General features: G+C 43.7%; 1 protein-coding gene across 1 annotated transcript in view; it reads left to right on the top strand.

Moving 5' to 3' along the window:
• VPS53 (VPS53 subunit of GARP complex) overlaps window positions 1–18,011 on the top strand; it is a gene marked incomplete at both ends in the record, with an annotated part of 47,062 nt that overhangs the window by 16,338 nt on the left and 12,713 nt on the right. The window contains 9 exons of the mRNA XM_079545015.1: window positions 3,895–3,973; window positions 5,057–5,200; window positions 5,876–6,018; window positions 6,326–6,467; window positions 7,944–8,045; window positions 10,815–10,909; window positions 14,613–14,855; window positions 16,244–16,391; window positions 16,548–16,630. Coding sequence (XP_079401141.1) covers window positions 3,895–3,973; window positions 5,057–5,200; window positions 5,876–6,018; window positions 6,326–6,467; window positions 7,944–8,045; window positions 10,815–10,909; window positions 14,613–14,855; window positions 16,244–16,391; window positions 16,548–16,630 — 1,179 coding nt within the window. The remainder of the gene's footprint in view (window positions 1–3,894; window positions 3,974–5,056; window positions 5,201–5,875; window positions 6,019–6,325; window positions 6,468–7,943; window positions 8,046–10,814; window positions 10,910–14,612; window positions 14,856–16,243; window positions 16,392–16,547; window positions 16,631–18,011) is intronic.

An 18,011-nucleotide genomic window follows, 5' to 3' on the forward strand; every position in this document is an offset into this window, starting at 1 on the left:
TTCCAGCTTGCAAATTGCACATCTGTCATCACCATCCTGTTGATATGTGAGGCTACTTTGCTCATTACAAAGGTGGCTAGAGGAGTCTCCCAGGCACTAATTAATTTAGTGGTGACTCCCTTTGCTAAGATGGCAGCTGTACTGTGTAGTGATGGAAGCAGTGTTTGAGTGATAACTGTAATAATTCACTGTCAGTCTGTTGGACTTCCTTTGTGGTATGGATACCTCTTCCAGAAAACCCAGGTGGAACTCATGACACTGAGCAAAGTAAAGATCCACCCTAAATCGAGAGGGAGAGGTGGAGCCTTGTTTTAGCAAAGTATTTGGCCATAAGCATTTGCTTAAATGAGCATCAAAGAGAGATAAATTCAGAAGAGCGCTGACATTTGTTTAGGTTGTTGTCTGTTCTGACCTCATGCTCAGGAAGATAACTTGATTTATTTTCTCCCAGATTGGTAGTGACAGAAAGCTGCTGTCATTGGCCATGGTAAGGCCACAGATAATTGAAGCCTCTGTGCAGAATTCTGGCTGGCTTTCCCCTTCTAATGGACAATTATTTAATGCTTTCATAGTTGCTGATAATTAAAGAGATACTGAGTCGCACCAGAGAGACTGGCAGAGGCGTGGAGGAGAACTTCCTTTGTTTTTGTCTCCTTTCAAGATGAGGGTCAGAAAAGCTCAAGACTCTCTCCTATTTTTAGCACTGCTTTTAGGGCTTTTCTTCCAGTATTTACACAGCACGAGTTGCACCATCTGGTAGTGATGGAAGATGCTGCTGGTGGGGTGAGGAGGGCTGCACGGCTGGTGCTGGGAGCTCTGCACTGCTGACACCCGGGGCAGGGAGGTCTGCCTGAGGCCATGCCCAGTTGCAGCTTGACTCCATGTGGAGGTAGGAGGGCCCAGCTTGGAGCTGAGTGTCCTCTCTCTTTGCTTGGAAACACTTTCTGGATTCATGAAACATCAAAGGAAGTGTACCGGGCTCCTCTCAGTGCTATTTTCAGGCTGAAATTGCTGGGGTTTGGTATCTCCTGGGTTGGTTTAATAGTGCAGCTGAAGGCTCTCCTGAAAGCAAAAGTGCATGGGTAGGTTTTGGCACAGACAGTAACCAAAGTTTATTATATACAGTAAATCTATTATATGCAGTGCTGAATGAGCAGATTCTCTCTTTAATAAAGAGCCTTTCTTCCTTGGTGTGGATGGAGCAAAGCCAAATATAAACAGGAGGCCATGGGAAGGAGAAGTGCCTGCTTGGTGTTGTTGGATGGGAGCTTTGTCATGGGGTGCTTGATTCAATCGAAGTTCCTGCTCCTGGATGCTGTGAAACTAATGATGTGTTTTCAGGGTTGCTTTCCACCTGCTCTGTACCCTTGAAAACAATCAAAAATCCCATTGTAAGCATTCATTGGAAACCTGACTGAATGCTCAGTTGGGTTCTTGCGGAGGTCCCGTTGGGTATTCATGTACAAAATAACACAGTTCACATCCAAAAGAGAATATTTTCTTAATGATATTCCTAAAATGACTTCAAATTTGGTGTAATGGAAGCTGTTTGTCAGAGCAGAAAGTGATATTTTGTTCTCAGTTCCCTTCTGTTTTCCCTCTGTAGAAGGAGCTACAATTAGCGGTCACCAACCCACCCATGCATGTTGCTGAAGCCTGGCAGAGAGTGGAGAAAAGCTTGGAAAGTATTTCCAATAAAGATGATGCTAAGTTGTTTGCCCCAGCAAAACGGGCTCGCTCAGCCCCTTTGCATCCCAACAAGATGCCAGGCATGGTTTAAGATTTCTGGTAGCTTTGGCTGAAGCAATTATGGCTTCTAATAATTTCTGTCATTTGAGATTTAAGTGTGAGGTTTGTTTTGTTTCGTGGGTGTTTTTTTTTTTTTTTTAAATATTATTATTTTTGTGGTGGAGAAACAGAACAAAAGCCACTAATAGTAAAACTAAAGTCAGGAAAACAAAAATCTCTAACCCTCATGTAACCAAATGTTTGGGGGGAGGTTGGCTGCAAGTACCTAAAGCTCCAGCTGCTTTGATTTCCCTACACTACCCTTCTTGTGCAAAGCATGCAAGAATGTGCTGGAACTTATTTTGCTGTTTTGCCATCAAGAGATTATTTTGAAGCAGGTCAGGTTTAAAAGAAGATATTTCTCTTAGCATCCCAGCTCTGCAAGGCATTCGTGCAAGTTTCTTAATTGAAGGATATGAGAATCCCCATTAAGAATACCCTTAAGTACTTTCCTGAATCAAAGCCTAAAACAACAAAGCCTGTGGACAGGGCTTTTAACTGCCTGACCGTGCCTCTCTTGGGTTTGTTGAGTCTTCAGGAATCTGGCTGCTCTGCTCTTCAGTGCTTGCGCTGCAGCTGCTGCCTGATGGGAAGTTCCACAGCTAATGGCTGCAGTTATTTATACAAACTCATTCATTCCTGTGAAATTCAAGACTTCTTGTTTCTTCATTGAAAAGATGCACTTTTTCAATCCATTTTAAGCATCTTTTTGTTTTGTTTTGGAGGAGGATAAGAGGGCTTTGTTCTGTGATGCTTTCTCGCATTAATTGATGGGGTTTACTTGTGCAGTCTAAGCAGGATTATGGTTGCAGTTTGGCTGCTGGGCTGAGTTGTCCTTGCTTAAATTTCTTGCTCCTTCTGTTTCAGCATTTAGCGCATCTCTTTTGTTTTGCAGCTATGAGGGTGTTAGCTGTGGATCTCTACCTGGAAGGATATTTGGGTTCCCAAACATTCCTGTGAAGCAGAGAGCTTAAGTGAGACTTGTGTTTGACATCACAGGCAGGAGGCTTTTCAAGCAGAACCTCCACAGAGAAATCCCAGATAAGAAGGGTCGTACATACAGCTAAATCATTATGAAGTCACATTTCAACCATAGCTTTGGAAGGACTAGAACTTTCTCCATTTGGCAGCGTTCATTTAGCCAGGCCTTTCTCCAGCATTGTCAGCTCAGCTCTTGGTGTTCCAGTGAAACGAACCTGGAAGGGGCAGATTAAACAAACAGATCAGTCCTTGTTGATGTTGAGGATTCGTAAACAAGAAAGAAACCAAACAACAGATTCTTTCCACAGTGTGAACAAATGCCTTCACAAAACCCATCCTTTGAAACATATCAGTCTCAATGGAAAAATCTGCTGTTTTGAGTAATCAGTTTAGTCCTTCAAGTGTTTCCAGCATTATAAAAAGTGATGGAAGAATTCAAGGGCTGCAGAGGGGTGTGAGGGTCTGACTGCTTGTTTTGGCTGTTTCCAGCATGTGTAGGCATTTCCATTTCACTCAAAGTATCAATTAAGCCATATTGACTTTTATTTCTGGAAATTGGAAGCCTTATTCTCTCAGCTAAATAAAGAGCGTGATTGTGGTCTCGTCAAACCTTTTCATCCATTTCATACCTTTGCTCTTATGCTTCTTAAGTTGGGATTTATAGGATAAAATTGCAGCCAGCACAGTTCACATGGATGCATTTAAAAATAGGTCGGTGCACCTGGAACTGTGAAAGGTTCATTATGAAGATGGAGACGTTCGTGTTAGAAACGTGCTTTCTGAAACTCGATCAACATCCACAAATGTAAAGACCTGGCATTAAAGGCACTGTGCTGATTTCTCAGCTGATTAACTGGCTGTTATTGAAATACTAAATTTCAGCAGCACGAGAGCATCAAGGACTTGTATTGATGCTGTACAGATGGAGTTGTCATCCAAGTGTCGTTCAGGGAGAAAATACTTTCACAGTTTTGACATAATGCCTTCTTAGTGTGGGTGGTTTTTTCTTTCAGGCTGCTTTTTTTGTCCTTTAAGAAAACCTTGTGGAGCTGCTAGCTTTTTCAGTCCCCTTCAGAGCAAGGTGTGCAAAATGGAACAACGTTGTGTCTTTTCTGTCATCATCAGGGTGAAGGCAGCACAGAATGAATTAGGACAGCAGATCCTGGCTGACTTTGAGGAAGCCTTTCCTTCCCAAGGTACAAAGGTAAAGTTCTCACTTGCTGAAACCTTGCCAACAGAATTGGCCTCAGCTTCTACCTCATTTTACTTCTGGATCATCGTGGTGACTTTCAAAGTCAGACTATTGTTAGAACACAACTGTTGTAGTGAGGTCTGCATGCTAGTCAAGGAATACCCCAAGCACTGTGTGTGACCATATAGACCGCAATGGGGCCATGAACCCTTAGCATCTAACCCAGGTGTGTCTCTCCATATTGCTGCTTATTTGTCAGACACGAAAGGTCTGTGCATGTCCAGGGGAAGCCAGGCACCAGCTGTCTGTTGACACGCTGCCATCAGATTTGTCTCTGGTTTACTCAGCACAGATATAGATCTGGGCAAAGGCTAAGGCAGCAAGCGTGCTTCCCCCAAATTATGAATCCAAACGTTTGGGAGCAATATGGGTGTAGGTGTGAAATAGAGTTTATTCTAAAGAAAATGCTAGTTTTGTCTTTCAAAATACCAGCTCTACTGGTTTCTTCACAAAACTAACAGAAGTACAGAAAGGAGGAAAGTAGTTGGAACAGATTCTTGGTGAAGGGCAATTTTGTGCATACATGAAGCAGCTTCAAAAGAGCGTTGTTTTGGGTTTTTTTAAATGCTTCTAAATCTTTTTATTCTCCACTATCATCTTCGTATGGGTCAAAACAGACCAGCAGGTGCTGCTTTCTGTTGCAAGCTGATCATCCCTAGGCTATATTTTCCACATTTATTTGGCCGGCCTTTTGCAGAAAAGAGGTTGTCCCGTGGCAAACCCTTTTCCTTTAGCTGCTTTTCAGAATATGTAGGACAATGAAGGGGTTTGCAGAAGAGATGGGATGACTGTTCTTATTTGTGGAAGGAGTTTGCAGTACTTCTGCAGTAGTTGAGCCACAAAACAACTTTTATGGCCAGGGAAATGGAGGGAGCTCAATTTTCATTCAACTGAAGAAAGATGGTTAAGTGATAACACTGAGAGCATGAAAAGAGAGTAATGGAAAAGGATTAAAACAAAGGTAACGTGGATGCAGTACAACTTACAATTGCCCTTTCTGTTGTTTAACCTTAAATCATCTGTTTGTTTTGACAGAGACCTGGTGGACCCAGCAATGTCCTGCGTGATGCGTGTCTCGTCGCCAATGTCCTGGATCCCAGAATCAAGCAGGAAATAATCAAAAAATTTATTAAACAACACCTCTCAGAGTATCTGGTCCTTTTCCAGGAAAATCAAGACGTAAGGAAAGCATTGTGAGCTACATTGGGATTTTGTAAATGCTCCTGCAGAGCAGAGCAAAATGCAAAGTTCATGTTTCCTCAGCTTCCTGTGGCAGTCTGGGTTTGACCTGAGGGCTGGGAGCACTGACATGGACAGGCTGGTGGGTTGGGAGGCTACCAGAATGACTTCCTCTCTTCTTAGAGCTTAAGTTCAGAGGTCTGCACTGTAACAAATAAATAAATTCAAGTTAGATGTGCTTTCTGCCCTCTGAAGTGTTGGAAATTTATTCTGATAGTTGCAAACCCAAAAATCTTAAAAGTAAAACAACACTAAGAGGAGGAAAAGGGGGGTGGGGAACTCCAGGAAACGGATCAGTCTTTGTAGCTAATTTTTCAGCTTCTTGTCCTGATGATAGAAACATTCCATCCTGTGCATGTTGCAAGAACTCCTTTAGAAGTATGTAGGAACACAACCCCACAATTGTGTTCCAGGAGTTCCAGCATTCTCATCCCTCTGTTCTCTTGAACCTCTCAGCGAAACAAAGCGGATGGTAGGACAGAATGGATTATTATCATTGGGCTGAGTTTTCAGCAGTACCTTCGTGCACGAGGAGATTTTCAGTCTAGCATGAATTTGAGCACTTCTAGAATTATTGGCAGCTGCTGCTGTTAAGGGTGGTGTTCTCCTCCTCAGGTCGCCTGGCTGGATAAGATCGACCGGCGCTACGCGTGGATCAAACGTCAGCTGGTGGACTATGAGGAGAAGTACGGGCGCATGTTCCCCCAGGAGTGGTGCATGACGGAGCGCATCGCTGTGGAGTTCTGCCACGTCACCAGGTAGGCTCGTGGTGCTCCCCAGCAGAGCCACGCTCCTAGAGAAGAGGATTGGCATCTCTTCTGCCAAACAGGGCACACAGCTGTGCGACCTTAAAGGTAGCATCCAGATATCTGTGTAGAATTTGCCCGTGGTTAAGAGCAAGAGTGAAGAACTTGAGAAGTTGTTGAAGAGAGCATCTTAAGAATTAGCTTGATTTATGTGATGAAAAGTGTTGCTAGGGAATAGAATGAGTTACCATCTCAAGTTTTGGATCTTTCTCTTTATAGAAAACCACGTTGTTTTTCCTGTTTTGTCACCCTCTTTCAGGACAGAGCTTGCCAAGATAATGCGTACAAGAGCAAAGGAAATTGAAGTGAAATTGCTTCTGTTTGCAATCCAGAGGACAACCAACTTTGAAGGACTTCTGGCTAAGCGCTTCTCAGGCTGCACTCTGGCTGATGGCACAGTGGTAAGGGGATTTCTAAAGAGCAGAACCCACAGCTTCCTAGGGGGAAAAAAGGGCCCAACTCACACACAGCTGCGGTAGTGGGAGACCTGAAAAGATGTCACCTGCAGCCTCCCCTGGCAGGTAGAACATTTAGTGTGACTGTGCTCAGTGGGTTGCAGTTGGGAAGGAAACTATAGATTGTGTACTTTTTTGGTTCTGCTGGGCACTGCTGTTTGCAACTGATGCCACATTGGTATGGAGAGCCACAAAATAGTTATGGTGTGGTGACTGCATCATAATGTTTGTTTTCTGCGTGTTGATGACACGTTGTAACCAAAAGTTGTCTCTTTTGTTCATTTCTTCTTACCACGTTTACCACAAGGTATCAGCTTTCAATCCCACATTCTCTTGGGTTAGTTTTTCTTGTAGGGCCATTGATAACTTCCATTTTTCAGTGTCTCATTTGACAGATTGTAAAGCCAGAGCCAAGAGAACCTCCTCAGTGAATTTCTCTGGGGTCATCTCTGTGCTTTTTCAGCCTGAAATCTCAGGCAGGTGCTCTGCCAGCTGATTGCCCTGGGAGCATGGAGCACACGTGTGACTCAGAAGCTACTGCTTTGAGGTTCACTGCTCTGTCCAGCTGGTGTCTGGAAGCCTACTTAGATGTGCTAATTCCCCCTACAAGATAAGCCTGCCGGGCCTGGCTGTTATTTGTTGTGGATCAGTAGGTGCTGCTAATTAAAAAAGGAAGCCCTGTAAGGTTTTCCTCCTGGCTGAATTTAAATCTCTCAAGAATACAGCCTTATTTTTATGACAAATTTCATACCAAATTTGCAGCTTTAATTAGATTTACTTCACTGGTTTGTTGTTATCCCTATGGAAAAGGTAGGCACAGAAGCTTTTGTAACAGAAAAAAAACAGAAGGGGAGGATGTATGTGGCCTGAAAAAAAAGTATTTCTCCTTCCCTCTTTGTGATGTGCCCTCAAGCTTTGACACTGATGTGTGGTGGGGCCTGTAAAGGTACTGCTTATTCCCACTAGCCCACATTAGAATCTGTTTCCTCAAGAAAAGATGCACCCACAGCTCTGAGCAGGAACACTTGGTCCCCTTTTCAGTGTGGCTATGCAGCTTGCCCACAGCTGAGTACTTCCACAGCTCTGGTCCTTCCTTTACTAAGGAATAACCAGAGGCCAATACTCTGCTGCTGCTGCTGCCTCTTAAGCTTTCTGAGCTCTGGTGTGTGGGCTTTGAGGGGGTGGAAATTTCTCATTAATCAAAATGCCCCTTCCAGGGCTGATTGAGTGAGTGTGAGCATAGAGAGCTTCACAGCTCAAATGCTGAAGAGGAGGTCTGCAGTTGCCTCTGTGCTTGGAGAAGTCAGACTGCTGTCAGTGCTTTGAAGGTCTCAGTAAAGCAGCACATGGCTGCAGCGTGTGGACAGGAGACAAAGCAGGCTGTTCTCTAAGGAGCTTCCTTTTTTGGTGTGTTCTTTACAGAAGAAGCCAGAAGCACCTCCTCCTTCCACCAACCCATTTCTAGAGGATGAAACTGGGGCAGAGACGGATGAGATTGTAATTGAAAAAAGTGATACAGACAAAGTAAGTCTTCAGAGCTTTCCACTTGTCAGTGAGTCAGTCTCTATGTCAAAATCTCGGGTGGCATCTAAGCTTTTCCAATGACATTGATTGGAAAGGTTTGTTTTCACAGCAATTAATTTAGCACAGTTTTGGTTCCCTGGGCAGCATGCTAGCTCCCAGTATGACTGATTTGCTGCGGCTCATTTCACTGAAACCAAAGCAATCTTTATTTCAGTTAATAGTGCAGAGACAGTCCCACCACGCAAGTAGGATTCTGTTCTAGCTCATGCAGCAACAGCTCAAATGTAACTGCAGAATTTCTGTCGAAGAAAGAGAGCCTGCCATGGCTGGGTTTTCAGATCCCAAAAAGACCTGCAATTCATATTTTGCCTTGTCAGCCAAGGAAACTAAGTCTGGAGCCATCAGACACCTCGTTGAACTTTCAAATGTCAGTTTTAGACTTTTGCTCCAAAGGTATTACTTCTAGGATTTATATTTGTGGTGTTTTTCATCCGCTGCCTCTGTGTTGCAGGTAACACCTAACTGCTTGTAAAAGCACTGAGTTTCCAAAGCCCTCTGCAAATATTAAAGGAGTGAATAGTGAGCACTTTTGTTTTAATTGGCATGGATATCAAAGTGTGTGAGCTCTCTATTTTTCACTCAGCAGACAGGCATTTTCTAAGCATTCAGTTCTATGCTGCTTGGGACAGGTAACCTCTCTGTGCTCAGTGACTTCACAGTGTATTTACAGGTGGTATCCTGATCCGTGATGAGGGCCCTAGGACCTCCTCACACCCATGTCCCAATAATTTGTGGGGTAGTAGCTCACTTTTCAGCAGAGTTGGGTGTTATCCATCTGGATTTTTACATAAGCAGGGCAGCCTTCTGCCCTCCACCAAACACCTCAATACTTGATTTCCAAAATGCCAGCAGCTGCTTAGTGCTGGTAGGTTGATGGTGGAGGACTCATCTGCTGCTGACACCAGCTGAAGAAGAGAAGGGAAAGGAAGGGTTGAAGAGGAGGAGTTCTGAGTGGTAGAGCTGCCCCAAGACATCAATGCTGAGAATTCTCTTGTGAGTGTAAGAGGGAACACAAGAGTGAGGGGGGGAAAAATCCATGTTAAAAAGAACCTCTTTGAGTGATCCTAGCAGTTAGATTTAAACTGTTTACTTTGGATGGTAATGAAAGGAAACTGGGCCAGCTGCAGGCCTCCTTACTGTGACAACAGTAACCTTTTATTATTTCCATCGAACTCGAGGAGGAAATAGCTTAAACATCTGCAGCTTTTGGACAGGATTGCACACACCAAAATACAGCTTCAGCGCTACTGTTAAAAGATTTAGTATTCTCTCCACCAGACATGCTGGGAGCAGCGTGATGCAAAGACACACTCACACAAAAAAGCAGTTGTGCTTTAGGATTCGGCTCTTCCAGCCTGGTAAATCATAAATATAATGAATGGGCAACCTTGTGCTGGCACTGCCATTGCTGAGGCTTGGCGGCTGGAAGGTTTCTGTAATTACCACCTATTGTTTTCCTTCCAGCTCTGATGAGCACGTGCATCTGGCAGAAACAGGCAGGCACTGGCAGAGGATTGGGCAGGGAGTGCTGGGCAGTGGCTTTCTCCCAGTGCTGTAGAACTCTGCAGTCCTGCTGCTGCTGGGGAGGTGAATGAAGCAAGACTCCCAGGGCTGGGCTGGCCTCCATGAAACCATTCTCTTGCTTAAAGTTTGCAGCCATAGGTTCATATCCGTTGTGTCTTTGAGTCTTAATTATTCCTGAGAAATCTGTGCCTTGCAATTTCTGCAAACAGCTCGGTGCCACCATTCCTGTTATTTAAGAGAGGGTGTCCTTTAGGCTCTCTTGTTTTGCTTTTTTTTAATGCTTTAAAAAAAAAAAAAAGAAAAATCAGCTGGAAAAAATCGTATCTTGGCTGAGAGCTGATCTGTCTCTTTGGAATGGAACTCTTGCCTCTCTGCACAGAGTTCTTTGCAGGCAGTAAAAAACTGTCAGCTCGCCAGCAAGCAACGGGGAGAATTGTTTGTCATCTCAAAAATAAAATGTGGCTGTAAGGCAAAGCTTGAAGCCTCTGTCCGGCCTGATGCATGTGCATATTTAAGCATGGGAGTAGACTCAGCGGCTTCAGTGAGATGTGCTTGGCCACTTTACAGAGCACAGTGCTAAACTAAAACTCAACTGGATGGCTCCCAAACGGCGTATGTGCTTAATACTCTAAATGTGACTTCAGAGTAGAACTCTGCATCCCCAGAAACATGTTTTACAGTGGAAGCAATCCTGTAACGTTGCCTGGATGATTCCAAGTGCAGTAATTACATTCCGTTTATCTAAATAATATTCATTCAGGTGAAGTCTGTAGTTATTTTTCTTAATGTTCCAAAACATAGGGATTTTTCAAGGTTACTTGCAGATAACTGCTGCATTTCATTTCAGTGGTGACTACTTCTGCTAAAAGAGAGCAGTGAGGTTTCCTTATTTACAAACTGCATTAAGCTTTTATTCCCTACTGGTATCTTTTAGCATGGAAAAGTCTTCCCTTGAAGGATAGAGGGTGCTTTACAAGTAAAAAAATAACTCTGGAATGCTGACGGCTGTTTCAGAGCGAGGGAGGCTGGGACACACTGACCTTGTCTGTACTGCCTTTGGTTATTTGTCAACAAATTTCAGTGCTGTATTTCTGAACGCTCAGATCCTCCATGCTGCTGCATTATGATTTCTCCTAGATCTTACAGGGCAGGTTCAAAGCCAACGCTGTAATTGCTTTCTTACAGCCAAAGAAGCCAAAAGTCCCGGACAATCCTTTCCATGGCATTGTTTCCAAGTGCTTCGAGCCTCACCTTTATGTGTATATCGAGTCCCAAGACAAGTGAGTAATGGCATCCTCTTCCAGTTTTGTTTGCTTTTGAATGTGCTTTGCTGTTGCATTGTTCTGGGTTCCGTACGCAAGCTACAGAAGGTGCATTTCTTGAAAGTTTGCTTTCTTATTTTCAGTTCACGAGCAAAACTCGTGGTTGGAGAGCAGTAAAGAAATACTGAGCATTCCGAGGGCTGTGGATGTTGGTTCCAGCTGAAATTGCCAAAGCCTGCAGGAATGATGCCCGCTGCCTTTCTGCGGAAGAGGCTTTAGTGTTTCTGAAATTGCTCCTGTTCCCTCTGCAATTCCCACTGCAGACACAGGGCTTCCTTCTGTCTCACATCTTCCACAAATAGTAGGTTTGCTCATTCTGTAAAATACACAAGTGGCTCCGTGGCAGAGGAGCTTCAAGATTTGCTTTAAAGAAAGAAGTTATTTGAGATTTTCAGATGAAAGCTGCTGTAGATGAGCTGGCTGTGTGATAACATTATCATTGGTCACAGATTAGGGCTTTATCAGAGGTTTTAATCCCTAGAACCCTACTTCATTTTCCTCTGACTTACAGCAAAATAACTTCAATGAAAGGAGCTTTCAGCTTGCAACTCGGGGAAGTTTTTAGAACTCTCATCGCATATTTTGTGCAACTTGATTCACGCCAGGATTTAAAAACCATCCCTGTGACAACTGCAGTGTCAGCTGGAAGAGGAGATAGCTGAAAAAGGTTGAATGCAATCATTTAGTGTGGGTTAGTGGCTGGAAAAATAAAGTCAGGCGGCTGCCTCGTGCACCTCAGCTATCTGTGCCCTTCTGTCTTCCATGAATTTACACACAAGTGTGCATAAGTCAAAGCTCAGAGTCTTGGTTTTGTCCATACTGCAAGATATTCATCCTGAGAAAGGCTTCAGAGCTTCTATGCCTAATAATGAAAATTACAATTGCACACAATAGTTTGTTGTGCTGAGGTTGGGTTTCACTCTGTTGTAAAACAAAAGGAAGCAGATTTTTTTCCTGCTTCTCAGTGATCCGAGCACTAACTTGTTTGAATATTTCTGCCCATCTCACTGGGGGCCATTTGAATCCCCATTTTGGTAATTCTACCCCACTGTGCTCCCAATCCTTTCAGTTGCTTTTATTTTTTTTTCCTTTTCCTTTTCAATCCTGAGATGTTTTATATTAGCTTTATAGCCACAGGCTGAAAGGAGTTCAAAGAGAAACTGCCACAGTATTCCCCATGCTGCCCTGGCTGCCAAAAATTGCTTTTCTTTGATTCTTCACTCTTCTTCCCCCTTTGAAATTGTGAGGAATCTGTTACTGATGTCTGAAAATGAGGAGTTCCTTAGATAACTGTATGCTGGGTTTCTGGATAAAGGAGGCAGTGTGGCAGTTCACCGTTGGCTTAAGTCTGTGGCAGAAAGCTGCCTGGTTCTTTTCTCCTGAAAAATTGTTTCCATACCCATTTAAAGAAACACGGTGCCAAAATCTTTCAGGTGTCTCCTGTTAAATTGCTATAGAAGAGCTTTAAAGATGCTGTTCTCCACTCATAACTGCAGTGTAAATATCAGATTTCTTAACAGTGAAGCAGATTCCGTTTCTTTCCCCGCAGGGATATACGTCTTCAGCTCTTCCTTGTGATCTGCTGGAGCAATAGATGTGTACATGTGTGAGCTAAGCCCTTCTGCTGGAGCAATGGCTCTGTCGGGTCTGCAGTGCAGAGAGGGTGCAGAGTTGTGTGCAAGCATGCTGTAGTGTTTGTGTTTATTCAGATTGCTTAGAAAACTGGCACTTTCTCTTTGCAGCATCATGAGCAAAGGGACTTCCATAACACCCAGCCCGTGGGAAATATCCTGCCAGTGATCCAAGCTGTCTCAGAGCCGTTGCCCTTCCCCCCTGCCCAACTGATGCCAACTGTTCACACCACTCAACAGATCGAGTGACTGGGCACTGTATTCTTCTTTCTGAAGAGTGCGCAGTTCCTCTTGCAATGGCCAGAGATGCAGAAAAATCGCTGAATAGATTGAGTGGAATTTAAAAGAGGAATAATAGGAAGGTTGGGCTTGGAAGCCAGAAGGCAATTCTGTTTGTATGATTTCATTTCATGTTTTTTCCTGGTTAAGTTTGGACAGTTCTTGCTCCCAGTAGGTATGCTACTGTTAGGAAGTATCACATCTGCACTACCAGAGAACAGAGCCTTTTTGCAGAACCTGCATGGAGAGGATGCTCATTTTCTGTTGCTCTCCTGCCCTCTTTGTGTTTCGTCTCCCAGTAGGTTTTTCTGCCACATGGTTTGTGCTTCCATTGTCCAACACTCACAAAAGGCTGTCAGCCTTCATATTGTCTTTGAGCCAGCTGAAACTTAGGAGGAAGAATCACTGACATCAGGTGTGTGCTCAGTATCCTCATGTTTTGCTTGTTTCCATCTTGCAATAAACTGAGCACGTTCTTTGCCAGGCACTTTGTCCAGGTTAGGATCAGAAGAAGCACAAAGTTCTGGCACTGCTCTCCCAGCAATTTGGACAGCTGCATTTGCTTGTGCACCCCATGGACAAGACCTGGGGGGAGGACGGGGGGGACGACAACCAGAGAAATGCAGATACATTTCACTTTGCCTCAGAGTGGAGGAGAGCATGTGGAGTAAACATAATGAAAAGCCATTGACATTCCTCACTGTGCCCTGAGAGCCTGAAAAAAACACGTGGCTGGTGAGTGCTAAGAAAGCTCCACTTTGTTGCACAGATGGAGGAAAGTGCAGATGCAGAGGTAGAGATGCAGCTGTTTAATTTAGTGGGACTTTTGACAAGGGGCAAGCCACGTCTGTTTTGCTAGGGAACCTGAAGGAATGCTGCAGTTCATAGCACATGTGAGCCCTCCTGCAGCACCATCTGTGTGGTTGGCGTACAGCCACGGGGGAAGGGAGATTTTGCTTCATTGTGGTCAAGTACAATCAATGCTTCAGTTCACTGTTCAATTGCTCTTGCCAGTGTAGAGATCTGTCACGTAAGTTTAGCAGCCTGATGGTTTTGCAGTTCTTGTTGGAACTGTGTATTTGTGGAATCAGGGCTGTGAGAAGTCATCAAAGCAGAAAGCAACCATCTACCTGAACAGCTTCTGAGCCAAGTTCAAGCTTGAGAGTCTTGCTTCACACTTTGGAGCCCTGGCATTACCAGCACAGCTCTGTAGATTAGCTTGGCCCAGGCAGATCACCTGTGCTAGGAGCTCATCCTTTTGGTGCAGCGATCTGTATGTTTACTGGGGAGGAGTCACATCACCTTTCCTTCTGGACCTCTGCCATGCTTAGAAGTGTTTTTGTCACTATGAAACGATGGAGAGAAGCTTACTGTTGCCTAAACAACAAAATGTTTGAGTAAGGACCAGGTTATAATAAATCACTGGCGACAATAGTAGGTGGTGCTCAAACAGAACCACGCGATGGCTAATGGAGTGCCATCTCAAGCACATCTCTTTGAAAGCTGAATTCTGGAGGCCACTGATCTGCAAAGTCTGCCTGCTGCTTCTACTGGTGCCAGCAATGAAATCTGAGCATAACCTTCATGCACTTGCATCAAATGCACCAATGCAGTCCTCACTGCTGCACAAGGCTCGTGCTGAGATGAGAATGGGCTGGAATTCTGGACTGCTGGAATGTGTTTATTGGTGTCGTAAGACAGGGCTTCTCCCCAACATGTTAAAGTGTCTTTCCATTGTTTCTCTGTGACAGGAATCTCAGCGAGCTGATCGACAGGTTTGTGGCTGACTTCAAGGCCCAAGGGCCTCCCAAGCCCAACGTGGATGAAGGAGGAGCCGTGCTGCCCAGCTGTGCTGACCTCTTTGTGTACTATAAGAAGTGCATGGTGCAGTGCTCCCAGCTCAGCACAGGTGAACCCATGATAGCCCTGACCACCATCTTCCAGAAGTACCTTCGGGAGTACGCCTGGAAAATCCTGTCTGGCAACCTGCCCAAGTGAGTTGAGCTTCCCAAATGCTGCAGCACGGTCTGGTGAGACATTCCAGTGAGGAGCAGATGCTTTGTGAAGATAATTAATAAATACAAACTCGTTAACACTTAGTTTTTGCTATTACAGAAACCACATAGCAGCATTGTGGCTACATTTACAGCTAGGGACCAAATGGTCACTCATGGCATTGGGTTTCTTTGTTTATTTTGTTTTATTTTAAGGGTTGCTAGAAGTTAGCTTCGTATTTGGCTTTGATTAACAGTCAGATTTACAGTTTGTTGGAGTTCCTTTTGAAATACCAGCCCAAGACTTCTGCTACTTGGGTGAAAAAAAATAACATCGAGACTTTCTGTTGTGTTAAAAGCTCAGCATCGTGCTCAGATACAGTAATTTATAACGAAGGGGGTTTATTTGTGTGATGCCAGAGTGCTCACCTGTAGCTTTGTGCTCTATGAAGTTGTATAAATGCACGAATAAATTATGAAGATGTAAATGCAGTGAAAATAAAGGAAATCATGTGTAGGTCATTACTCAGGTCTTTGAGATGCAGTCACCTTAACTACAGATAACTTTGTATGCTATTTACCATCTTCAGTTTGTTTCCTTGTAAACCTGGAACCATCAGAATGAGTTTTCTGAAGCCAGTAAAGTCTTTCACAGATGGAAGGGAGAGGGTTGTGTCCAGAGAATTGGAAAGATAAATGTAATGTGCATTCTCCATTAGGCGTCAGTTGCATTTTTGTACACGTATTTTTGGCGTGCTCCATTTTTGCTGTCCAAGATAAATAGTGGTGTCCTATTTTTTTTAATGGATTTGGATTATTAATCGTTGAGACGTAGGGAATTTCTTCACTCTGAGCTATTAGAGTTCTTTCTTTGTTGATACGCTGCAGTTAATCACTGCAACAGAGTGGAAAAAAGCCACATCTTCTGTGATTTACTGCGTTGATATCATCAGGTTTTTTTAAATGGGTTACCAAAGTTTCAAATGTGTGTTGACATCTGTTTGGTATTGAGAAGATAAATATGAGAAGCAACCCGATGGGCACTGAGATTTTCCTGTAATCTTTAATTAGATTTTGAGTAACTGACAGTGAAGGTGAAGTTAGCTGGAGAAAGCTGCGTTCAGTCTACGTCCTAATTTAACATGCTGTGAATAACTGAGTTGTCCTTTTGCCTGAAGTTTAGCCATCGAGTTCTGTCTGTCTTTCTAAAAGATACTCCCTAACCAAAACAGCAATTGCATGTTTGATGCACAAAGAATTACACACTGCACTTCGTTGCGTGAGGCATTGGGCTTAATGGTCATAAAGACTTTTTATGGCACTGAAGTAATTTTGCAGTATGTCTCTGTGTACACATGAAAGCTTTACAGCTTTTGTCTTTTTTCCAGGACAACGAGCAGCAGCGGCGGGCTCACCATCACTAGTTTGCTGAAAGAAAAGGAAGGCTCTGAAGTAGCCAAGTTTACTTTAGAAGAGCTCTGCCTCATTTGCAGTATCCTTAGTACTGCAGAGTACTGCTTGGCAACGACTCAGCAGGTGAGCTTTCCTCTCGAGCACTTCTGAGGTGACACCCAGGTTCACTGACTGAGTTGTGGATGCAGTTTGATCACAGCTTAGGTTTTAAGAAGCTGACTTTTCCAGGATACAAGTAGGAATTCTGGTCTTTCTGTTGCTTTTTTTCTTCTCTAACAGTTGGAAGAGAAACTCAAAGAAAAAGTGGATGCAAGTCTGGTGGAGAGAATCAACCTAACAGGAGAGACAGACACCTTCAGCATGTATGTAGAGCAGATGCATCCTCCCTCCCTATATCAAACATCCTCGTTTGTCAGCCAGATGGTGCTGGAGTCGTTTAACCCAAAAATCCCAGTGTCATAGGACCCACTCAGATATGCAGTCTAGGTATAGGCATTTCCTTGGTGAAGGAATGGTCCAGAGAAGGAATGGTCTGCAGTAGTACAGACATCAGATGTAGTTGTTCCTCATCATCCTAGCCAAAGGAACGAGAGCACTGGAAAGAGGAGAGGAAATAGTGAGTTTCCAGTTGAAACATCATTTGCATCTTGGCAGCTCTGTGAGGTAGCTGTTACATTTCAGAAAAGGAAGCTATTTCAGTACATTCCTTCCTGCTTTAACTTCCCACTGTTAATCAGCAGCCTTGTCAGTATGATCAAACCCCGTTTCAGATGACATAAAAGACTGATTCAATCTTACATTCAGGGATTGTAATTGAGAGAAGATTATCATTCATTAAAATAACTTTTCATGTAATGATGCTAAAAATATTCTCCTCTAGCATCATTTGCTCTCCACTACCATCAACATATAGAATACTTTTTGAGAGAAGTAAATTGAGGCAAAAAAAAAAAATTGTTTTGCCTCATATCAGATAAAAGAAAACCTTGGCAAAGATGGGGAAATAATCCGGGTTGCCAGTTCTCCCTTAATCTAAGATTCAGCCCGGATAGCAGCAAGATTATGTTTGTTTCAGAAGACTTCCTTCCTGTGATAGCTCTTGTCTCACTCCAGTGGGCAGGATTCACTGAATCTCCATCCAGGTTTTTCATGTGGTGTTGGGCTCCGCTCCATGCTGCACACTCCCTTTCCTCTAGATAATTCTCAGACCTTTTTAAGAGTGAATCCTTGACTGCAAAATAGGGCTGCTATGTCCTCTAAGCCAAAGCAAGCAAGGTAACTGGCAGTAGAAATAAAATAACACCATGCAATGGGATTTTTCCTATCATGAGCAAGGCAAGAGTGAGTTCTGCATTTCCCTGTGACCTGTCAGGAGATATTTTGTGTCACTGCTCAGTTTCAGCAGTGGCTGCCATGCAATGAAGTTGGTCCTAGGCAGCTAATACCGCATGTTTTGGAGACTGCTTTAATGTGTGGCTTGTATTTGCTGTTTTAAGACATCTTTAAAGTTAAACTGTCAGGCCTGATGTGATATATCTTGTAGCAAAGACCTTTTAATTGAGGTTCAGTCTGTTCCAGAGGAGAGCACTTTGTTCAGTCTGCTGTCAGTTTAAGTCATAGCTATAAAACTCTCCTTGGCGTTCGCTCCTTCAACATCAAACAAGTTGTTTCTCCTGAGATTTGACATCCTGTTACTCAGGGTCATAAAGAAAATAAAATGTTGCTGCTTACGTACCCTAGGAA

This window comes from Tetrao urogallus, assembly GCF_951394365.1.
Source record: "Tetrao urogallus genome assembly, chromosome: 20".
Classification (NCBI taxonomy): Eukaryota; Metazoa; Chordata; class Aves; order Galliformes; family Phasianidae; genus Tetrao; species Tetrao urogallus.